The 22,040-nt window shown below is 40.0% G+C and overlaps 1 protein-coding gene across 1 annotated transcript in view; it reads right to left on the bottom strand.

The window, feature by feature from the left end:
• The window catches only part of loxl2a (lysyl oxidase-like 2a), a 54,777-nt gene that overhangs the window by 20,764 nt on the left and 11,973 nt on the right, over positions 1-22,040 (bottom strand). The window contains exons 4-5 of the mRNA XM_036595063.1: positions 2,331-2,539; positions 173-389 (exon numbers count right to left, since the gene is read on the bottom strand). Coding sequence (XP_036450956.1) covers positions 173-389; positions 2,331-2,539 — 426 coding nt within the window. The remainder of the gene's footprint in view (positions 1-172; positions 390-2,330; positions 2,540-22,040) is intronic.

Below are 22,040 nucleotides of genomic sequence, written 5' to 3'. Positions count from 1 at the left end.
ACAGTTTTAGTCTCTCTTGTCCAGTCTTTGTGCAGGTTAATTCCCGCTGCAGTGCTCCCATGCACTTGTGTTGTGTTATGATTTTTTTTTGTGATACATTTAGAGAACAATGATGAATATAGTGTATTTTAGTGCAGGCTACATTGTGTGTTTGTGTTTGTTGGTGTTGTACCTCGGGTCTGTAGGCCTTCCTGAAGCCGGCGGAGTGTGTGGGGGCGAAAGCTCTGCCCGGAACACAGCTGACCACCACGGGCATCCCACGGGCGCATGTACTGTTCCCCACCAGCTTCAGCGCTTTACCCATCCTGCAGGAGGACAAGTGTGCCTCGTTCCCCGTGCAGTTCACCGAGAAACCCCAGTAATTCTTCTTCCTGCGCTGAGATAGCAGCCTGGGAGGAACACAACAAAACAAAACAAATCTGATTACAGCAAAGCCGGCACATCCACTCACACTGATTTAGGAATATTTGGAAAACGTGGAAAAAGACTATTGTGCTATCTATAAACATGGACTAAAGTTCATTCTAAGTGCATTCTCAGTGTCTAAATGGTGCATAAATGTTATTTTAAGGTTAGATGGAAGCCAAACAGACCCCACACACTCGCATCCATCTGACAATCTGGTTTCTATTAAACTTGTCTTTTCTGGCTTGTGAGGAAACGTTTGCACTCTCTCACCCCTTATAGGCTCATTTAATCTCTTGATCTGCAGCAGCGCATCACCACACACCTGAATATTTCTCATATTTCAAATGATGATTTGAAAAATTACAGTATTACATTCCATTCAGTGCCAGTCTTTTAGCCCAGAACTGCATATTTCAATGACAGGGAGTCTGTGTTGTTTTTATACTTCAGAAGAAAAATGAGGGGAAAGGAATGTTGGAGCAGCTAATAAATGGAAAGTGATCATCTCAGCTTCATTATGTCTACAAAGGTGCATTTTCAGGTCGGACTCAAATTTAATCACAAGAGCTGCATCAAAAACCTCTCATTTTGAAGTACTGTCTGGAATGGCAGTATACAGTTTTGGACGTATGATTAAATCAAAGAAAAAGATTAAGTTAATAACTTTAATGCAATGCAGGTGCAAGTTATACTTTTGCATACAGTTTATACACCCAATTTAAATAGTAAACTAATCAGTTCGGTCCATTTTAATTTTACTTGTATGGTGCATTTTACAACAAAAATTTCATGTAAATTGAGCTGGATAATATAGCAAAATGTTATATCACGATCATGATACACACTATGCATTACAACATTTCATTTTTCTGAGATATGGTAAGGTTTTACAGACAAACTAGAACCTGTAGGGCCACACAGTATAATACTATAATAATAATAATAATAATAATAATAATAATATTGTATTGCACAAACTCGAATTAAACAGGCCTAACTGTCTAACTCTCACTTTGCAATGAAATACATACTTTCACATGTACTTACTGTTCTTTAAGTACTGACGATATCACCGATATGTTCAGAAAATATTGTCATTTTATCCACCCCCACATGTAAACTAGTCCTTAAATTACCTTGCTTCCTTAATTCAATCCTACCTGACTGGCTGATATCAGTTTATGCATGTAAAAGGTTCTATACATACAAAAATTAAGTATGGTGTCCCACAGGGCTCTGTTCTAGGACCACTACTATTTTCAATAGTACAACCACAATTACTGCCACTGACTGCAGTTCTTTATAAATATGGCATTAGCTTGCACTGCTTTGCTGATGACACACAACTGCACTGACCTGCTAAAGCAGATGATAACCATAAAGTTTTTGTAACAGACGTAAAAGATTTGACACTTTTGTCAAGATTTGATACTGTTCTATATTCCAATAGTTGGTGTATTTTATATATAAAATAGTACTGAACATTTACAAACTACAATTTTGCACAAAAGCTCCAAAGGAGCCCATTCACTTGCTCAGGAGCACCCTCTAGTGTCTGACCAACCTGAAAGACATTACTGAGTGGCAATTCTCCCCACTGCACACTCTCAGCTAGCTATGTCCAGTCTGGGAACAGCGCAGCATCACATGTAGAGCAGCACCCCCTGGAGCAGTGGGGGGTGGGGTAGGGGTGTTAAGGTCACCAATGGCACAACCAGGAATAGCCAGACAGTCCTGGAATTTGAACCCATAACCCCCTGGTTGCTGGCTCATTTCTCCTACCACTAGGCTTCCCACCAACACCATAAGTCGTATCTTACTTTACACAATGGGTAGGTCTCAGAACAAACAGTACCTCTACATGTGGGTCCTGGAGTAAAGAAGTTTAGGGACCCCTGTGTTAGAGCAAAGGAAACACTTACTTGTAGGCTCTGTTGTTGAAGCCCTTCACTCCAGGAAAACCGTACATGCCACATACAACACGACTGTTCATCATGTTCCAATCCTCATCACAAATCTGCCTCCATTTCCCAGCATCCTTCAGCTCCACAAAGCCCTCTGTGATGGGAACACGTTTGCGCTGGGAATACGTCGCCCGGATACGCACATCCTCCACCTGCACATCCAGAGTCTGAGAGAGAAGATCAATAGATAACATTTCAATAAAGGTTAACCCTGATTGTTTCAGTTCCAGGGCAAACAGATGCATCTTACAACTTCACGTTGATTATTTCATTCTTCAAGCTCATTAACACAAGCAGAAAAACTCTCAAGGAACATTTCTGCAAAAGGTTGAATTTATGAATCAGCCAAGACATGTTTGAGTAGAAAACGTGTCAAAACACAAAAATCATCTGTCTATAAGAAAAGTTATTACAATATGCTTCCTTTATGTTGTTTTACAACAGTTTTTGAGAAGGTTTTGGCCTAAAATGTAGTTTTAAAATCCATTCATGTTGGATTGCTACATGCAGGTTGATGTGAGGCAAAACAAAACTTGTTATTTCAGATTTTCCCCTATTTTCCAATCATCAACATTCCATATAAAACTCAGAAGACACGTGTTGGGTTACTGGTGGTTTTGGACAGTAAATAAAATGTCTATATTTGTGTTGTAGTCATGGTGACCACTGGTTCCTATCACCACCTCTGTCAAATTTTTATATATCCTACTTATTTACATATATCCATATTCAGCCTACAGCAGTTTAGCCCTGCCTATTCATAGTAAGGTTTAAGGCAGCATTTCAGCTCTGAGTGCTTTTTGCAGGCACTAAGTGCAGCAACCAATCAGAACAGAGGTAATTTACACACATCACCTTTAAAAACACAGTAACAAAAACAGGTTTATTATAACAGTTTATTTGTAAGGGATAAAGTAAGGTGAGAAAATCAATTATGGCCACAGAAATTCCAGAAGGACCAAAGAAAAATAAAAAATGTAGGATATGGGCCCTTTAACCCCTTAAAATCCCACGTTCATTACATACTAAGGCTTATTATTCAGTAACTACAGGGACTTCAATGCAAACTAGAGTTATTCTTAAGACATATCTATAAACACAGACAAAGCTAGACACAATAGTGGCCTGAAGTTTGTACATTGTTATAGATGACAGGAAAACGGTGCAGCTTTTTCTGCCAAACTATTAATTTTACCCATTAAAATTTCTCAAACCTGTGAATCGAGCTTTAATGACATCACATCTCATAGTCGCCTCCATAAACTGTGACCATAAATAACCTGGACATGTTTTATGAAGAACAGAACACATGACCAGGAAAAAAGGCTAAGGGAGCATAAACCAAAGCTCACATATTACAAGGTCTTAAAAACTGGGGTCAAACTAACAACTGACTCACAAAAGGCAATAGTGTTTGGAGGATTTTAGAGAACTTTGTTGATGTGACAGATTAGGTAATAGAGCATTGTACACTGAGTACACTGGGTGGCCCCCTCTTTGGATAAACAATCTCAAAGCAAAACAACAGTGAACGCTACGTCTGCCTTTATCTTTACTGATGGACAGTGAGGTGACATAGGCCGCGCTCTCTGACCTCTGAAAAGAATAAGCCCAGTCTCACATGTCCTATAGTTCACTGCTCTTAGACCACCAGGCTATGGCACATTCCTCACACGCTGCAGCAGAACGGGGCATACTTTCGCCTTCATACAGCACTCTATACACACATATATCTACCTCATTTTCTTGTAAATGTATTTTGTCCTTGCTGTGCTTTATGCTTGTTATAATGTTAGTTTATATGCTATGTAACTAATAACTAATGTGAGTGTTTAACATAAATGTTATCTAGTCGTAAACTGTCTTTTATTTTGTCTATTTGAATTTGAATAGTATCTACTATGATTCAGTAACTAATGTGAATTATTCAGTTTTTATTATAAAACTAATAAATGCCCATATAAAATGAGCATGTCTGTCTGAGCGTCCGCTGAAGGACCCTACAGCCTACGTGCGTCCAGAAATGTTCACCATAAAAAACAAGGGGGTTGTTTTTCCCTGCAATGGCATCAGCTCAAAGGAACGTTTTAAAGGCCTTATTTTAGCAGTAATGCAGGGAAGGGGAGTGTTTCCAACTGACCACACTAGCCATCACGGTGGGCAGGGGACGAGGGGGGGGGTGTAAATGAAACCCAGACTGTGAAGCGTGAGGCTGGAGGAATGTGGTGGTCTCACAGCTCCTGAAATGAGCTGCCAGACGTAAAGGAAGCAAGTTTTAACCTAAACACAGCACCAGACAAACGTCTGGACACACCTGACTGAATGTATGCTTTTCATAACATTAAAGAGCCCACACTCTGCATTTTTCTAATTTTTTTATTTCCCTGAGGTCCACATATAATACTTTATGTAGTTTTATGTACCACAACCAGCATAAATCACTTTTACATGACCCTTTTCAGCCTCTCTTTATCCCTAACAATTAAACAGGCTGACATCACATACATGCTAGCTTTTGTGTAGCGTTTTCATATAAGGACTGTATGGACCGAGGAATGAATGATGTGTTTTGATATTTTTAATAATGATTATATAGTACTGACTCTTTCACTGCTGAAAAAGCTACTTAGGTTTTCCATGATATGCCCTTTAAAGACAATGTGGTCTAAAGGCTTTTGCTTAAATGCTTAAAATAGTTTTTTAAGACAATTTTAGGTAGCAGTGTTGATTCCAATGGATGTGTTTATTTCTAAAACAAACACTTTTAATGAAAAAAACATTTTGCATTAATTTTATGTACATTTTTGTACAGAACATTTTATTACAGAAATTTTATTATAAATATTTACAATTTCTATCCATCCTTTTATTACAAGATGTTTGAGAAACAGGTTTTTTATATGACTGCACCAACATGATGTTAGAAAAATCATCTCAGGTGGCTCCTCATGAAGCTGAGAACGTGTAAAGCTGCATCAACACTTTTTGGCCACATGTTCTTTCATAATGTAATGGTCTTCACTGTCAATCTAAGATGTTGAAAATAGTAAAAAATAAAGCAAACGTTTATAAAACAGGTGTGTCCAAACTTTTGAACAGTGCTGTATCTAAAGATGGAGGAGAAAAAAACAAGGAACTGCATTTTTTACTGGAGTCACTGTGTTTTTTGGCTGAGAAGTTCATCAGGAAACCAAAGAGCGGAGTGTGTAAGGTGAGGAACACACACCCCGCAGTGTGACCTCCACCTAAAGTCCAGACCAAACACATCTCTGACTCAGTCTGGACTAAAGGAATGCCTCTGTTTCATCAGTCTCAGGATTTTCCAGCAGTGTGAACCTGCTTCACCTTCTGAGCTGCTGCAAAAACCAGACTGTGCAAGATCTTAATGTATACCACACTACTAAACATAAGGTTCGTCAGTTGTTCTTGGCTTTGACTGGTGTAGAACCTCATCATTATGTGGAGGATCATTCTGACACATCTCATTTACAAACATGGTTCTTTAGAAAACAACCTTTGGAAGGTTCCTCAGGGAGGTGATTCTTCCATGGCGTTGCTCCAAAGAACCCCTTTTTGGGTTCTGTCTTGGTGAATGCACACACTGTATGACATAACATACTGACCACCAGAGGGGATCCCTCAGGGCCGTCTAGGCCCTCAGAGAAGGCCCAGTGATTACTGGCCACTAAAAAATGCATGTCTGTAACTTTTAGTTAATTTTTTTTCGATATTAGAGTGTTACTCTTGCTTTGTTCCTACGTGTTGATGGAAAATAAATGGTTAAATTCTTGGAAGTCCTACAAACACCACTCAAGGCGTTCTGCAAGTCCTAGTCCTAAACTGAATACATGCGGCAGCCTTACCAGAGCATTGTTAGAAATGGAAAACAGCTGCTTTAGCTCTATTATAGAGTTCTTTACTGAGCCAAAAACTGCTACAATGTAAAATATATGCTAATATGTCTGTCATAAGGTTGAAGTAAAACATAGAATGTCCTTTAGAAGCTTAAAATGTCTGTCGCCATTAGCTTAGCACTGACAAACTAGTACAATCCCATAGGGGTGCTAGCAGAATTTAGCATATTCAATAAGGTAGGGGTTTTCCTCATGTTTTGACTGACGTTTATATCATAAATTGAAGACCCAGTTCTGATAATCACATTTTGCCATTACTGAGTGAGGAAAATACAAACAGGCTAAAATATGGTGAGTGTGTGCCGCTGTGAGTCGCCCTGTAAAGTCTGAAATAATCATTTAAAAGTCAGAGGCACTGAGTTTTTCACACCATGTTGTACGTCTTTACGTATTAACGTCACACACAGACTCTCTGGCTCAATGTTTAGGTCTCAAATGATCTCAAATCCACATTATACTGATGAAAATACAATGACAATAGTAGACAATTTACTGACATCCTCAGAAGACGCGTCCGTCACCAAGTTTAGAGTGAGTTCTCTTTGAATTCTCTTTCAATCAGCAGATTCATCCGCTCGGGGAAGGGGTCCGAAGCACAACCCTCGCCACATAATGTATGTTGTGTGCAATTACACATTTCCACCAGAGAGGTCTTCAAATCCCAAAAACGTACATAGCGCAGCTTTAACTAAGCAAAATATGAAGAAAAACAGAAGAAACAAGCTGAAACAGGTGGAAAAGTTCCAAATTTTCCATACCACTAGTGTTTGTAAGTAGAAAATTTGATTTTGATTCATTTGAATTTGATGGAAAGTGATTTTGGGTGCAGCTTCCTTTTGGGTTTCTTACATATTTGCCACTTTTAAAATTTTGATCTGCTACATTTTCAGTAAGAAAAAGGGGGAGTAAATTAAATTTTTTTACCAAACCATCACTTTAAACTATTCCAACAAACTCAGATACGGAGATACCACACACTGCATGAAGTAGTGCATTTATGTCCTTGTTAATAATGTCAGAAATGTGAGCGGGTTTCTGTTCAGTCATCTCTGACATGTGATTTTCAGGCCATGTCGATCACAGTCTGTTTTTAGAGCAGAAACTGGACAAAGCGTTCATTGAGAGCGATGGATGAAGCGCGTGTGTGTGATAGCCATTAACTCACACACCGCTGCCAGACACACAGTGCACTCAGACCTGCTCATACACCCTCACACACTCACCGCTACCTGTGTGTGAGTGGAGACGAGGAGGAAACTCTTCATAGTCCACATATTCCACAACTACTGTCTACCGTATACTGTATAATACTGAGCACAATTGGCCAAGAAAACTGTCTATAACCCTGTAGCCTAATGATCTGAATCCAGTATGAATCTGCAGCAAGTGTAGTTTTTACAGTCTGAGGGTAAAAATTGAGCTTAACATTGATTCTAATATTGATCAAGCCGATAGAAAGTTTTAAATTGCTATAAAGTAACTTTCTCAGTTGGCCCTGCGCATGACTACTCTGTAAACCCTTCTATTCATATCCTCAGAATGCTGCAATCATAATATTTACACACTAATAATGTTCCTCTGTGGGGCGAAGGAGGGGAGAGCGGACGCCCTGCCAGACGTCTCCCCTCTTATTCACTTCCTGTGGTCCGACTCACGTTGGCCAGAAACGTGTCCCAAACTGAACAAGCACTGAGACAGACTTTATCAGAGACAGAGAGAGAGAAACTACAAAGAGAAAAGTCATTAAACAACAGAGAGAGAGAGAGAGAGAGAGAGAGAGAGAGAGAGAGAGAGAGAGAGAGAGAACAGACAGATAGAGATAAAAAAACAAAGAGGGAGAGAGAGAGAGAGAGAACAGAGAAAGAGAGAACAAAGAGAGAGAGACCAAAGAGAGAGAACAGAGGAACAAAGGGAGAGAGAGGAGAGTGAGAGATGGTTTATAATGGAGCCAGTTAGTTGAATCTCATGTTGTAAAGCTATTTATCTGGGCAGTAAATAAATAATCCATTGTTATTGTTCTCTGTGCAGCATTTACAAATCCAGTTGCAAGTCCAGTCTTTACAGTAACCATCTAATTTCTGATTTATATGATTAATCCTTCATTAACTTAAACTAGCTGATGGAATTGAACAAATCCATGTGATGGCTAGAGGGCAGCAAGGGGAACCAAACCTGTGTTCTTTTCACGGATATTTTCATTTAGGTTACATGAATGAACGAAAAGCTAATTGTTTAATGTTGCACTCGTGCAAGTGGATCAGACACAGCAGTGCTGCTGGAGTTTTTTGTCCACTCTACTAGACACTCCTACCTTGTTGGTCCACCTTATAGATGTAAAGTCAGAGACGATAGCTCATCTGTTGCTGCACAGTTTGTGTTGGTCATCCTCTAGTCCTTCATCAGTGGTCACAGGACGCTGTTGGCTGGATATTTTTGGTTGGTGGACTATTCTCAGTCCAGCAGTGATACTGAGGTGTTTAAAAACTCCAGCAGCACTGCTGTGTCTGATCCACTCGCACAACACACACTAACACACCCACCACCACTACATCAGTGTCACTGCCGTGCTGAGAATGACCCTCCACCCAAATAATACCTGCTCTGTGATGGTCCTGTAGGGGTCCTGACCATTGAAGAACAGTGTAACAAGGTATGCAGAGAAACAAATGCACTACAGTCTGTAACTGCAGAACTACTTAGTGCTCCTTTATGGTCAGTGGAGCTGATAAAATGGACAGTGAGTGTACATACAAGGAGGTGGAGTGAATGAAGTGGCCAGTCAGTGTGTATACTAAACTATATCACTGTAATTCCTGTGTGAGGAGCAGACTCCCACATTCCAAACATGGATATAGAAGCCAGAATACCCACACATCCTCTCTACAATCGCACCACCGTATTGAACCCAGCACGTCTGCAGCCGCATGCCTTCTGTCTTCATCACTGAGTCAGTGCGAGGTCAGCACGTCCCGCCTGCTTAATACCACTGTAGTGCAGAAAAAGCTCTCATTGTTTCTGCTTCTGACTCAACTGCAGGGTCGACAGGTCGTCTCAGACTGGACCCAAGAAGCTCTCTGGCCTCAGCTGACCTCTGACCTCATATTCCACACAGCAGCTAAGGAAAGACACACACTCACACAGATACATGTCTGTGATACGCTGTGACTAGGTTCAAAAATGTATTTTTACTTTTGTGACTTGGCAAAACTTTTATTTTGAAAGGCGTTTGCTCTTTTTCAGTGCCTGGGACCTGTAGCCTAACACTGAACTCCAACATACAGGCCATACAGACAAAATTTAATGAAGTAGCAGTTTGGTAGGCCTTGAAACAGTAACATGACAGTAACTATATTAAATATTATTGCATTATTGTTAACATACACTATATTGCCAAAAGTATTCACCCACACATCCAAATCATTGAATTCAGGCGTTCCAATCACTTCCATGGCCACAGGTATATAAAACCAAGCACCTAGGCATGCAGACTGCTTCTACAAACATTTGTGAAAGAATGGGTCGCTCTCAGGAGCTCAGTGAATTCCAGCATGGTACCGTGAGTCCAGTAAGTCCAGTCGTGAAATTTCCTCACTACTAAATATTCCACAGTCAACTGTCAGTAGTATTATAACAAAGTGGAAGCGATTGGGAATGACAGCAACTCAGCCACAAAGTGGTAGGCCACGTAAAATGACAGAGCGGGGTCAGCGGATGCTGAGGCGCTTAGTGCGCAGAGGTCGACAACTTTCTGCAGAGTCAATCGGTACAGACCTCTAAACTTCATGTGGCCTTCAGATTAGCTCAAGAACAGCATACAGAGCTTCATGGAATGAGTTTCTATGGCCGAGCAGATGCATCCAAGCCTTACATCACCAAGCGTAATGCAAAGCGTCAAATGCAGTGGTGTAAAGCGCTGCCACTGGAATCTAGAGCAGTGGAGACGTGTTCTCTGGATTGACGAATCACGCTTCTCCGTCTGGCAATCCGATGGTCGAGTCTGGTTTTGGCGGTTGCCAGGAGAACAGAACTTGTCTGACTGCATTGTGCCAAGTGTAAAGTTTGGTGGAGGGGGGATTATGGGGTGGGGTTGTTTTTCAGGAGTTGGGCTCGGCCCCTTAGTTCCAGTGAAAGGAACTCTTAATGTTTCAGCAGACCAAGAGATTTTGGACAATTTCATGCTCCCAACTTTGTGGGAACAGTTTGGGAAACTTCCTGTTCCAACATGGCTGCGCACCAGTGCACAAAGCAAGGTCCATAAAGACATGGATGAGCGAGTTTGGTGTGGAAGAACTTGACTGGCCTGCACAGAGTCCTGACCTCAACCCGATAGAACACCTTTGGGATGAATTAGAGCGGAGACTGCGAGTCAGACTTTCTCGTCCGACATCAGTGTCTGACTTCACAAATGCGCTTCTGGAAGAATGGTCAAAAATTCCCATAAACACACTCCTAAACCTTGTGGAAAGCCTTCTAAGAAGAGTCGAAGCTGTTACAGCTGCAAAGGGTGGGATGACATCATAATAAACCCTATGGATTAAGAATGGGATGTCACTCAAGTTCATATGCGTGTGAAGGCAGACGAGCAAATACTTTTGGCAATATAGTGTATATGTATATATTATTGATGACTGTGCACACTATTGTAATCAAATTTATATTTTTTTTCTCTTTTTTGCTTTTCTTATTTTCTGTAGGAGATTTTTATTTGTTACCTTATAGCAACAGCCTAAGAACACCCTAGCAACCACTTGGAATACTGTAAGAACCACTTTACAATACCTTAGAAAGCACCTGGGATGCCACAGGAACCACCTAGCAACACCCTAGCAACCACCTAGCAACACCCTAGCAACCATGTGGGGTACCACAACAACCACCTTGTAACACTGTAGCAACAACCTGGGATACCATAGCAACCACCTAGTAACACCTTAGCCACATGTGGGGTACCACAGCAGCCACCTAGCAACAACCTGGTATATACCATAACAACCACTTAGTAACATGCTAGCAACACCTAGCAAGAACCTGGGATACTATAACAACTGCCTAGCACCACCAAAGCAATCACCTAGCAACACCTTAGCAACCACCTAGGATATCATAGCAACCACCTAGAAACATTTTGGTACTTAAACTGTACAATCACTCTGTATTTTCTTCAGAAAATGCACTTTTCCACTTTCTGTTACTGTTGTTTTTGTTATTATTATCAAATAATTATTATTATATATTATTATATAGTGGAAAATACCGTGATATAAATTTGAGCTCTTATCGCCCCCCCAACCCACCCCCAATCTGTACCAAAGAGTGCTCATGAAGTGAGCCAATGTAAACATACTTCAAACAACAGAGACCACCGAACCAGCAGAAATTCTGCCCATTTCACCAAACTAGCGATTATTTCCCCCTCTCTGCTGATTACAGAAAACTTGCGTCCGTTTTATGTGATTGCTGGGGTCAAGTGAGTATTGTGAGCCAAAACACACATTTACTGATGAGCTGATTTGTAGAAATAACAGTTTTGCCAGAACTGACTGTACAGTCTCCTGATGATGCAATTTATTTCCAGAATTTATAGTTGCTGTCGCCCACTCGTCAAATTCTCTGTTTCTGTATCTTTTATTCATGTGTCTGTCTGCATTCAGTGTGAAACTGACCAACAGACACTCAGGACATCACTAAAGACTGACCATCACACCAGAAAACCCTTCATTCTTCATTTAGTCCACATCAGAGACACATGTGAAATGGCGTGCAGAGAGTTTACAGCTGCTGAAGTTGCTGCAGCAGTTTTGGAAAGTAGTGATGAAGATAATGTAGCATTTAAATATGAAACATATGAGAATCATGTGATATGAAGAGCCTTTAAAGGAGAGTTTAAGAAGAGATGAACAGATCGAGAAAATGACCTCAGACCCAGAGGGTTAAATTCCATTTCAAGTTCTTCCTTCTCCTGTGAAATAATCTTCCCTTACATTTTTGTGATACAGGATTTTGTTCCAACAGCGACAATATGTGAGGGTTAGATCAGGATTTTATACAGTGGTGGTCTAATAATATATTTCCATATATGATTAAGCACCTGTATTTTAAGACATCACATATATTGCACATATGTTCATAATATGAGGAAATTGTTGCTCAAGTATCTCCAAAACAGTAACTTTACAGGAGAAGACAAAAACACTCTCACCTTTCAGTGTAAGTTAATGTAAAGAAGTTTTATTCCAAGTGATTTTAGAGCATTTTTATTGGTCCATTCATCATGAAATTTTCACACAACTTAAAGGACAGCTGCTGTGCTGTAATGATGTAGAAAAATAAAAATTGACAAAAATGGAGATACATGGTTTTCTTTGGACAGCAACGAAATATATGTACATATATTTTTCTTCCAAGTGGCGTGAAAGTGGCAGAGTGCTTGTAAACCTCTGGCCAATCAAAGAACACCCACATGTATAATTTAGTGTGCTTTAGCTGCTGCAAATACCCCCCAAAAAAACAAAACTCATTTTAGAAAACAAAGTAGGTGTGAAAACATCCTCAGAGACATAAAAATGGACACTCTCACTCTCTCTCTGCTGGCAAGTGTCTTTGGTCAGGATTAGAGGATTTGATGGTCAGTGTGCTGTGTGAGAGAGTGCAGCTGTTGAGGAAGGAGGGCTTTCCGAATTAGTGATAGCTGAATTCTACAGGATCTCTGTAATCATCCTGATCTAACAACACCCACACACTCTGCTCCCTTCCTTTCTCTCTCTCTCCTTCTCTCAGATTCTTTCTCGGCTTACTTTCTCACTCTGCTCTCCTTTGGTTTTGTCCAAACTTGCTACCGTTGTGCTTGTAGCTCCAATGAAGTGGAAGAATTTGAACTTTACTTTGTCCTCACCTGACAGACGACAGTCTTCCTGATGTTATATATTGAGGAGAATACTTCAAGGCCTACTAGACTAAAAAGATACATCTGTAATTTGTGGTTATTTGTAAACAAAAGGCTTTAAAATCCAGAAATGTCTGGCAAATCAGCCAGACTGAAGGCCTTACACGTTAGATTAACTACCACCATCCCTGCTGAAAAAAATAATAGAAAACGTTAACAGTTTCTGCTGGTGTCCAATTGTCAGTAATGGTATTCTGTATTTTCCAGTGTAAAGGACTCTAATAGTTTAACGCCTTACAATCCCAGGCTTATTACATTCTAAGGCTCATTATTCACTAACTACATTGAATAATATCATAGAAGTGTGTTATTTTTTCATGTTTTGACACTTATAGCCTGAACTGAAGGCCTGGCTTTAACAGTTTACCACTGATTTATCAATATTGTTTCTAATACCACATAATCTATTAATCTTATCTATCACTGCTAGTATTTTCCAAGCTTTTACAGACATAATTATAAACCAAAGCTTATTTATTAGCCTATATTGCAAATGTGTATAAGCTTAATTAACATTTTAATTTTTCATCTGTCGCCAAGAAAAAAGTTAACAGTGCAAATTAAAATGGCTCCATTGTGAAAGGCCTAAGTTAAAAGCTATCAGTTAAAACCATCACAGCTAGCTAGGCTAGCAAGCACTTTTTTACCAAAAGTTAGTCAAAGTAATATGCTAATCTACAGCTAACATTGCTGACTAATGTTAACAGAGAAAATTGGCTTACGAATGTAGCTAGTTAGCTACATTAGCTAATGCTAACAGTACACAATATGTGCACAAGCTTATGTCGGTGGCTCTAGTAACTTTTTAAGCAATGAAATAAATCTTGTACACATATCAACATGTCAAACTCTTATTTAAGAAAAATGCAGCACACGTCAGCATTTTTCATTAGCCTTTATCTGCATTGTTTGAACATACGTGTATGTTATATTCATACCCTGCTAAAAGAAAAACACAGCCCAGCAAACATTTTTTGGTGGTCTATGCTGGTTTATGCTAGTCTGGGTCTGGTTTAGCTGGTCACCCCAACTTGGTCATACTGGTTGACCAGCAGTATCCAAAACACAACATATGCTGGTATTGCTGGTGACCAGCCATTTTCATTGCAGAGAGGGAGCATCAATACAGTGACAAGTTTCCTTCCTATGGCTATGGAAAGACGTCATCAGCTCTCTAGACCTTTAATATACATGTCTATGTTCAGACAGCATCTCCCCTGGAGTTCTGGCTGTTTACTCAAGAGCTCCTGCTCCATCCAACAATCTTCTCCTCAGCCACCCAGAACTAAACAAACCTTCCACATCTTCACCAGACTAGACTCTCTCTGGCATGCAAAACTCGCAACTAGTCAAACATGAAGATACACGACTCTGACGTAACTCTGTCCTTGCATGACTTACTGTTGTATCTCAGCGCCTACAGTAACAGTAATGTGCAGCAGACATGAGAACGTTAACCTTTTAATAGCATTTTAACTCCAAATGATCATGTTTTCTTTGTTGGTTTGTAATAACTGACCATATAAAACTCTAATCAGGTGTATTTGGAGGAAAACGGCAGTGCTAGCTTGGAGAATCAAGCCAAAGACCATGCCCACCATTATTTTACTTATTATACTTATTTTGAGAAATCTGCAAATTATCTGCCAATACACTGAAAATGTAACTCAACAACATTATATAAAAAGTAGTCATAATAATAACAGTAGAAACTTCATACCAATATGTTACTTTGATGAACTGTTACATCCATAGGACATATGTTTTGTTTTGCTTGCTTCCCTTTCACAAAGCTTGGTGTTGCACACAAATATACACAAAGATATCAGTTGCTTTATGATCACAAAACCTGTACAGTGACTTTTTCTTACTTCACTGAAAAGCAACAAAAGGTAAGGCAGGGCCTCCACAAACCTTTGGCAGGCCGTTTAATTTAGTAGTCTCAGACGTGAGGAATTAAATGAGAAGTGAATTTGGATTAGTCATTTCTTTCTCCTCACAAACAGCTGGAGAAAACACTCCCACGGTGAACAGTCCAGAGCATGCTGGAGTATACATGTCTGTGCCCAAGTCCCGTTACCAAACGCTGATTCACTCTGTTCCCCATCACTGACAGTAACACTAAACACACTTTTTCCTTCCACTGCATGTTTATGGAGATGCTGCACATGCCTTTCAGTGACATCATGCACGTCCATCCACTGTTTACAGGGAGATAAACAACCAGACTGTAGCTGCGTTTGTAGTTGAAAGATTTCAGTCTGCATCAACAAGTGATGGAAAATCTAACATAATTATAATCAAAGTCATGATAATCACAATGAGGTCCAACCACAGCAGCACAGAGTTTTTCTTATTAAGCTGGCTTGACAAAGTCAATGTGCTGTTATGTTATTATCATAAGCTTTTTGCTTTTTTGTGCCTTTTTCACAGGTTTCAAGCTAGAATTACAAAAGCATGATCGTAGAGCCTATACGGGAACAGTGCACTTTAGTTTTTGGGAGCGATCATGCTTATGTTTTTCATACAGCGTTTGTTCCAACATTTTTTCCTCATATGAAATTAATGGTGGAATGTTGAGAAATTTCAAATGTGCCACAGATGATGTCAAAAAGGACATTTCTCATACTGCCCCTCATAGACATTGCATACAGACTCGCACATATACATACACACATTAGCAACCACCTGGGATACCATAGCAATGGCCTAGCAACACCTTAGCAACCACCTGGGATAATACAGCAACAGCCTAGCAACACCTTAGCAACCACCTGGGATAACATCGCAATAGTCTAGCAACACCTTAGCAAGCGCCTAGGATAACATGGCAACAGTCTAGCAATACCTTAGCAACCACCTGGAATTCATCAGCAATGGCATGGCACAACCTTAGCAACCAGATGGAGTAAACAGCGAGGCCCAGCAACATCTTAGCAACCAGCTGGGATAATACAGCAACAGCTTAGCAACACCTTAGCAACCATTTGGGATAACATGGCAACAGTCTAGCAACACCTTAGCAACCACCTAGGATAACATGGCAACAGTCTAGCAACACCATAGCAACCATCTGGAATTCCACAGCAACGGCATGGCACAACCTTAGCAACCAGATGGAGTAAACAGCAAGGCCCAGCAACACCTTAGCAACCACCTGGGATAATACAGCAACAGCCTACCAACACCTTAGCAACCACCTGGGATAACATGGCAACAGTCTAGCAACACCTTAGCAACCATCTGGAATGTAATAACTTTCTGTGAGGGAGCTTTTAGAGGTGGACGTCTGGTTATTATCATCAGCTCTGTGAACAATTCTGACTCTAAGTTTCTCCAGAACAAAGCGTTTCACACCAAACCACTCTGAACGACACTGTTTACATCTTAACCGCTTAATTATACAGGAATTTTGACAAATTGATGGGGTTCCCCTTTAAATAACAGCATCAATCCTGTCAGGTCATGTTTGGGGAGCTTATGACGGTGGGCCTGAACTTTTGGCTGGTGCTGTATAGGAACACCATCAGTTCTCCATGGTGAGGATGAACAATGCTGCAGAAGTTTTACAGCCGCACTAAAACGTGAGGAAGAAAAGTTCACAGGGTGAATGACCTTTAACCTCTGAACAAAAACAAAAGGCTTTCACACAGATACAGCAGCTCACGGACACAAAACAGCCGAGAAAATGAGGAACCCATTCTTCATGCTTTAATGCCTCATATACATATTGTCTCATGGTCAAATTCAAACGGTCAAGTTTACATTGAAGCAGAGAACGTACCTCTGCATATTTTAATGCACAATTTCTATTTATTTACTGATGTAACACATTGGGAGATAAAACATGAAATGTAGCCTGTGCAAAAGGTATGGCATATTTTCTATTTGTGTTTTATTTTTTCCAATATGTTAAACTCAGTAAATAAATTGCATTAACATGTGCAGAAAAATGTCACATTTAAGTGTTTTCCCTGTAGAAGATGAAATATTTTCACTAAGAAAATCAAAATATGCAAGTCCTGGCCATGACTTAGTAAGGCATAGGAACAAGATAAATATATTATTTTTATGTATGAGATGCCACCAGCAGGGCTCCAAACTCTACAATTTATTTTCACAATCTATTTACCTCTGGTACTTTGCTATTTCAGTGCATGTTTGTTGTGTTGTTTGCTTTTCTTTACATTGTCCCCCCTGTTTTGTTTTCTTTATGACACTCTTGTGTTTATATAGTTTTGTAGTTTTCCTGGCCTGTTTTGGATGCTCTATAAAGTCCTATATAAATTAAAAAAAATTCTGAGACAAGCTTTGGTCCCACTCTTCATAACTTTATAGCTATGATTACTGGTTTGAAGGAATTTTGTTTGGTCAGTATGAAAAGCAGAATTTCAAATCAGTTCCAGTCACATCTTTCGCAAGTTCATTTTTCTTTGGGAACTAATTTGCCTTCTTATGTATCCCTCCACCATGAATGGATTCAAATAAATTAATATGTTTTAGACCAAATTTTTTCACAAAACTATCATAGAACAGTGTCTCAGACATCACAAAGTATTCATAACCATTTCATGTAATAACTTTGAGGGAGCTTTTAGAGGTGGACGTCTGGTTCCTATCACCACCACTGTGAACAATTCTGACTCATTTCACACCAAACCACTCTGAATGACTCTGCTTACATCTTAACCATTTAATTATGTGGAACTTCTGAAAAATTGGTGGCGTTCCCCTTTAACTGTAAAATCACTGATTTAATTCAGTTGGTCCTGGCTTTGTTACGAATGTATTCAAGCTCACTAAAGTCAGACACATACATATCTACCTATGCCTTTTGAGGCTCCTCCCAGAGTCTTTGATTGACGGCTGTGACATGTATGACTCATAACATTTAAAATCATGACCGGAAACAAAGGAAAGTGAAAACAGGATGGGGATGTGAGATTGGACACCACACAGTGTTCTGGCCCCTAATCTGGCTGAGGGTGAGGGTGAGGATGTTTCTGCAGTGGTGGAGAAGGAGGACAGGGCTCTGCAGGAGTGACTGCTCCACAGTAACAGCCCTTCACCTCACAACCACCTTCTTCAAACCAGAGATCACAACCCGCTGCAGGGAGGACTGATTCAGCTACCAGCAAACACAAATCAAGCCAAAACAAGCAGAGCTGAAGGTGCGTATGTGCAGGTACATGACAGGACGAGCATTATGGAGTGTGGTGAAATCGGACAATATTTGTGGAAGTGTGTCGTAGTGTTTTAGTCAGTGGTGTAAGAAAGGAACAGTGTGCGTGGTCAGCAGCGAAGACGACTTGGCCTTTCTCACATTAAATTGTCCATTGATGAGAAAAATACACAAAGCTGAGATCTGTTCTTCCTTGTAAAAACACAGAGACTGGAGAGACGCCCGAGGAATCTGGAATGTCTGCGCTTTCAGCACGGGCACTACAAGAGCAGCCACGAGTGGCCTCAACACCTCTGTAAGAGCTACAACACATTCTTTAGGCTGATGAAATGCAAGTTTTATCACCATCTCCAAAAGCCTTTCCACACTGAGTGCGATTTATTCACCTGATAACTCGACATGTGTGTAACTGATGATATCCTGCACACTTAATAACATTTTTTGTGAACTTTTGCAGCCAACATGAATTCACTCTACCAATCACTGTTGTCTCTAATGTTAGCATCTAATGTGGCAACAACCAACATAATTTATTGGCTGTCCTAGCCAGATGTGGGTAGTAACCAGTTAGTGGTAGTAATCAGTTATTGCCTAGCTCAGGTACTTCAGTGAAATATTGAATGTGTTTAGAACTTAATAATCCAATAACTGCAGAAATCAGATTTTGTCAGTAATCCAAACAAACACATTTACCTGCACTTGAGTAATCAGATAATGGGGAAACTCTGAGTTTACACGAGTCAGACAGTAATCAGATTTCTTCCTTACAACTGGCCAATAAGCTCACAGAAGAAGCCTTGACGTAAACGTAATGTAAAACTCAAACTTCATGTCGCAGCTTTTTTTTAAACATCGTGACACTTAACCTGAAAAAAAAACATACATCATCTAGAAGACGAAGAATATTTAAATCCTTTATTTCATCAAGAATGTATTTGGTTTCAGCGTCGCTCCAAAAGTGCTTTGCTGCCACCTCACAGCGACGCTGCTTGCTTATTTCCAGTACAGCAGTCTGTTCCACACATGCGCAGACTGAGAAACCCGAAAGAAATAAGAGTAAGATAGATGCCGAAGCTCCACTGCAGTTCTATAAGACACTCTTATAAACACACTTACATAAATACATTTCTACAAAAGATAGTTCTTCAAGGGCTCTTTTGTAAAGAAAATGGTTCTGCATGGGACCATGAACACTCAAAGAACCCTTTGCATGCTTAAATGGTTCTGTGCATTGATTGATTGAGAATGTGTTGTATATGGTTCTATAAAGAACCTTTTGGAAAAGGGTTCTATATAACACCAAAAGGGGTTCTTCTATTGTTATAACGTCATGTTTTTTGTGCTATATAGAACCATGTACAACACATTCTCCATCAATTGGAAGAACCATTTCACCCTGCAAAGAACTATTTAAAAATGCAAAAAGGTTCTTTGAGTGTTCGTGGTTCTATATCGAACAGTTTTCTCTACCGAAGAAGAGAAGTAATGTTTTGTTGTTCTACTCAAGTTGTTTTTTGGGAAGGTACTTTTACATTTACTGCAGTCATTATTTTACACAAGTATTAAGAATTGTATAAGGAAGGTTAAATAACAGAGTGAAAAGATGGGACTTCAGCTCAATATGAAGAAGACTGAGGTTATGATGACAGGAACTTTTCCACTAATGGAGAAGGTGTGGAAAATGGTGGACAGCTTTGCTTTTGCCTGCTCGGATCAATTAACAACAATTAACAACAGAGGATCCAGCACTCAAGAAATAAGACACAGATTGGTGCTTGGCAGAACAGGAATAAAGGAGCTAGAAAAGATCTTCAAATGGAACGATCTGTCTCTATAAACAAAGATCAGAACTGTCCAGGCTGTGGTCTTCTCTGTGGTTCATTATGGGTGTGAAAGCTGGACAACAAACAAGCAAGACAGGAAAAATATAGATGCTTTGAACTTTGGTGTTAGTTTGTCTTGCATCTCTGTGAGCAGCTCAAACTAAGCTACAGACATCTGAGCAATTTGTGAAGAACTTTTCTGATATGGAAAGTAGCCTATCCAATGGCACTGTCTGCCTTTTTGTGAGGACCAAAGCACATATTGTTTACTTGAAGACATTCTGAACCACACAAAGGTTCACTGTAGAGGAACTTACAGACTCACATTTCTTTACAGTGGTGGTGATAGGAACCAGGGGTCGCCATGACTACAACACAAATACAGACATTTTATTTACTATCCAAAACCACCAGCGAACCTACACGTGTCTTCTGAGCTTTATATGCAATGTTGATGATGATAAAATAGTGGAAAATCTGAAACAATAAGTCTTCTTTTGGGACTATTTTGCCTCACAACACCCTGCATATTATGTATCCCTCCACCATGAATGGAGTTTAAGGCCAAAATCTTCTCAAAACAATGTCTCAGTCATCAGACAGTGTATTTATAACTATTTCATGTAATAACTTTCTGTGAGGAAGCTTTTAGAGGTGGATGTCGGGTTCCTATCACCACCACTGTAAACAATTCTGACTCAGTAAATTTCTCTAGAATGGAGTGTTTCACACCAAACCACTCTGAATGACTTTACATCTCAGCCATTTGATTATGCAGAAATTTTGACTGGAATTTCTCTTCAAGAGGAGCTCTATTGTAGAATAATTCCTTCCTCTGGAAGATTTTGTGTTTTCTATACAGGAAAAATGACTCAATTTACTACCAACAGCTCATAACTGCACAGACACAGAGAGAGGTAAAGTCATTACAGAGGCGTGTGTGTGGAGGAGTTTTCCTCACTTTTCCTCAGACATGACCCCCCCATCCCCTCTGAGGCTCTAAACCCACACCGTCTTTCCGCTCTGTGTAAAAAGAGGGGCTTCTCTCATCCCAAAGACGGGATTCCCCCACAATAACGTCATTCCCTCCGCCAGTCAGCAACTTTACTCCCCATTAGCATTCCTGAGGAGGGAGGGAAGTGGGGGGTGCAATGGGACCCACAGTGGGGCGACTGTGAATGGAGAGGGGCTGCTCTGTGGTAAAGTCATTAGTCTTCAGGGTGAAAACGATGAAAAAGAACATTACAGAGCTTTGATCACATTGGTTTCCATGACTACACTACAAACATCCAAACATCCACACGTGAGAAAGCAGCCAACTGACCCCGGTAGGGTGAGGGAGACACACGAGCGAATGGCACAGAGCAAACGGAGAGTAAACAGCAAATAAACAGTAAACAACAATAAACAAGACTCTGCTTTGAATCAATAGTTTATAATGGGGGCTATTGGTCGGTCCAGCAGTGAGGACACTATGTTCTCTCTCTGTTGGCCTTTCTCATGCTACATTTTTTAAATCTGTGAGAGCAGAGGCATGCTGTTCTGCAAAGAAAAACATTTCTCAGTAACGCACTGGAAAAAATGGTATATTGTTGAGGGAAATGATCTTAAATCTAGTTAATATATCTAATATTTCCCATTTTGAAATGGTTGTGCACTTATTATAAGATTATGTAGCTCATTTCTGGATATTATTTACTTTGTTTTAGGTAATTTTATTAAGTAAAATTATCTCAATATACAAGGTAATGTTGCTGGTTTCAGGTGCATTTCTTAAAACAAGCAAAGTCATCTGCCAATATAGTG

This window comes from Colossoma macropomum, unplaced genomic scaffold, assembly GCF_904425465.1.
Source record: "Colossoma macropomum unplaced genomic scaffold, Colossoma_macropomum, whole genome shotgun sequence".
NCBI lineage: Eukaryota > Metazoa > Chordata > Actinopteri > Characiformes > Serrasalmidae > Colossoma > Colossoma macropomum.
The sequence above is the reverse complement of the archived record's forward strand: the minus strand, read 5'-3'. Positions and strand labels throughout refer to the sequence as shown.